The sequence below is a fragment of the Fonticula alba genome, assembly GCF_000388065.1.
Source record: "Fonticula alba strain ATCC 38817 unplaced genomic scaffold supercont2.7, whole genome shotgun sequence".
Taxonomy (NCBI): domain Eukaryota; order Rotosphaerida; family Fonticulaceae; genus Fonticula; species Fonticula alba.
In genome coordinates, this window is record NW_009242977.1 from 272,351 (window position 1) to 274,599 (window position 2,249).

Here is a 2,249-nt window from a genome sequence, read left to right on the forward strand (position 1 = left end):
CCCCCCCTCCCCCCCCCTCACACTCGCTCGCTCGCCTCCCTCGCATTCCCATCCCGCGTCCCCTTCTGCGGCGCCCGCGCGCAGACGCCTTCTCAAGACGGCGGTCTTCGCCGGGGCCCCGGTCCTGACGGCCGCCGACTACCACCGGCCGCTGATCATGGTGGATCCGCGGCGGCCGGTTCGCTCGACCATGCACACGGTCAATGCCCTGTCCTCGGAGGACCTGCGCTTCCGGTTCCTGGTCGGGTACGAGGACTCGTCCCGGCCGGCCGGCAGCTCGTCCCGGCCGCAAACCGTGGACCTCGGCGGCGTCACGCGCGGGTACCTGTCCGACGTGGCGCGCGACCTGCTGGGCCTGGTGCCGCACCTGACCGCGGCCGAGGTCTGGCAGTCTGACCCGCTGGCCGACTCGTCGCTGGCGCAGCGCCTCTACTCCACGGTCAGCCGCCGGCTACAGGAGACCGTGGCCCCGGGCGGGGAGCCGGGCTCGGCGACTTCCTCGCCGGGCCCCTCGCCGGGCCTGGCCGGGGCCCTGGCACCGGACATCGCCGAGGAGATCGCCGAGTTCGAGCGCCTGCACAGCGAATTCCGCTCGCACCTGTGGACCGCCTACGGGCTGGGCTTCAACAGCGGCACCGCCACCGACATCTTCCCCTCGGTGACCGCGGTCGGCGAGGGCTTTGGCCCGGCCTCGGCCCGGCTCTTCTCCTTCATCGGCCGCCTGGTGGGGGTGCGTCGCGCCCGGGCCCCCTCCCTCTGGGCCTGCCCCCTTCTTTCCTCTTCTCCTTTTGCTCTCTCCCCCCTCCGCCCAGCGCCCTGACTCTTGTCCTTTTGCCCCCCCCCCCGCCCGGCCCGGCCCGGCCCGGCCCGGCCCGGCCGCGGCACTGGCGCCCAGGTCTGCCTCCTCCACCCGGGCAAGTTCCTCTTCCCGCTGCCCCTGTCGCTGTCGCTGTTCAAGCTGCTGCTGGACCAGCCGCTCAATGCCTGGGACCTGAAGCACCATGTCGATCGCAGCCTCTTCAACTCGCTGGAGTACCTGACCGACGTCGATGAGGCCATGCTCAGCAGCTTGGTGCTGAGCTTCAGCAACACCCTGCCGCCGTTCCCCAGTCCGGCCGGGCCGCGCGGCCCGGTCGGCCCGGGCCTCGGGGCCACCTCCTTCACCACCTTCAACCTGGCCCCGGATGGCAGCAACATCGACGTCAACAATGACAACCTCTTTGCCTTCTTCACATTCCACATCAGCGGCCGGCTGGGCGAGTTCTCCCTCCCGGCCATCGAGGCCTTCGTCAAGGGCGTGGCCAGTGCGTCGGGGGCCCCCGCCCTGCCCTGCGCCCGCCTTTGGCGCTTCTCCTGCTCCCCCCCCTCGGCCCTCCCCGACCCCCCCCCCCAATAGTGGTCGTCCCCTTGTCCCTGCTGCGGTGCTTCTCGGCTCGCGAGCTCCAGACCCTCACCTGTGGTCTGCACACCGTGGACCCGGAGCAGCTGCTGGCCCTGCTTGACATCCAGCAGCCGCTGAACTGCCCGTTCGCGGCCACCGGCTGCCCCCCGGCCCCGAAGGACGCCACCATGGAGCATAGCCCGCCCGACAGCCCGGACGGCCCGGACAGCCCGGAGGGGGATCTCGATTGCCTGGAAGCAGGTCCCCTCGGCCGCCAGGTGGCCCTGCCGGTTGGCCTCCGGCCGGCCGCCCTGCCAGGCATCATCACGCGCAATGCCTTTGGCCGAGGCCCGGCCGGGGGGCTGGGCCTCGGCTCCGGCGGCATGGCCGCCCGACGGCTCTCGGTCGCGGTGCCGGCCGTGTGCCACTGCCAGCGGCGCCTGGCCGCCTGGTTCCGGTGGTGCCTGTCCCCCCCGCAGATGGGCCCCGAGGACTTGGGCCGGTTCCTGGCCTTTGCCACCGGCACGCCGCGCATGCCGGTCGGCGGGCGCCTGGCCACCAACCACTCCGGGCGTCTGACCGTCCGGCCCATCCTCTCGGCCGGGTACCTGCCCACGGCGCACACATGCTCCGGGGACCTGGACATCCCGGTGTTCCCCTCGCGCGAGGCCATGCTCCAGGGCCTCCTCCGGTCCATGGAGACCACCGGCTTCCAGCTCACCTAGGTGCGCCGCTGCTCGCGCGTCCGCCGTGTGCCGGTGGTGCGGCGGCGCGGCCAGGAGCCGCGCCCCCCTGCCCTCTGTCCTACGGGCGTGGCGAGCCCGATGCCGGGGGCAGGGACAAGGGACAATGATCCCCCCCCCCCCCC

The 2,249-nt window shown here is 72.9% G+C and overlaps 1 protein-coding gene across 1 annotated transcript in view; it reads left to right on the plus strand.

Annotated features, from left to right (window-relative positions):
* Positions 1-2,106, plus strand: part of H696_04253 (hypothetical protein) — a gene marked incomplete at both ends in the record, with an annotated part of 5,008 nt that extends 2,902 nt beyond the window's left edge. The window contains 3 exons of the mRNA XM_009498131.1: positions 85-730; positions 896-1,304; positions 1,397-2,106. Coding sequence (XP_009496406.1) covers positions 85-730; positions 896-1,304; positions 1,397-2,106 — 1,765 coding nt within the window. The remainder of the gene's footprint in view (positions 1-84; positions 731-895; positions 1,305-1,396) is intronic.
* Between the last annotated feature and the right edge of the window lie 143 nt (positions 2,107-2,249).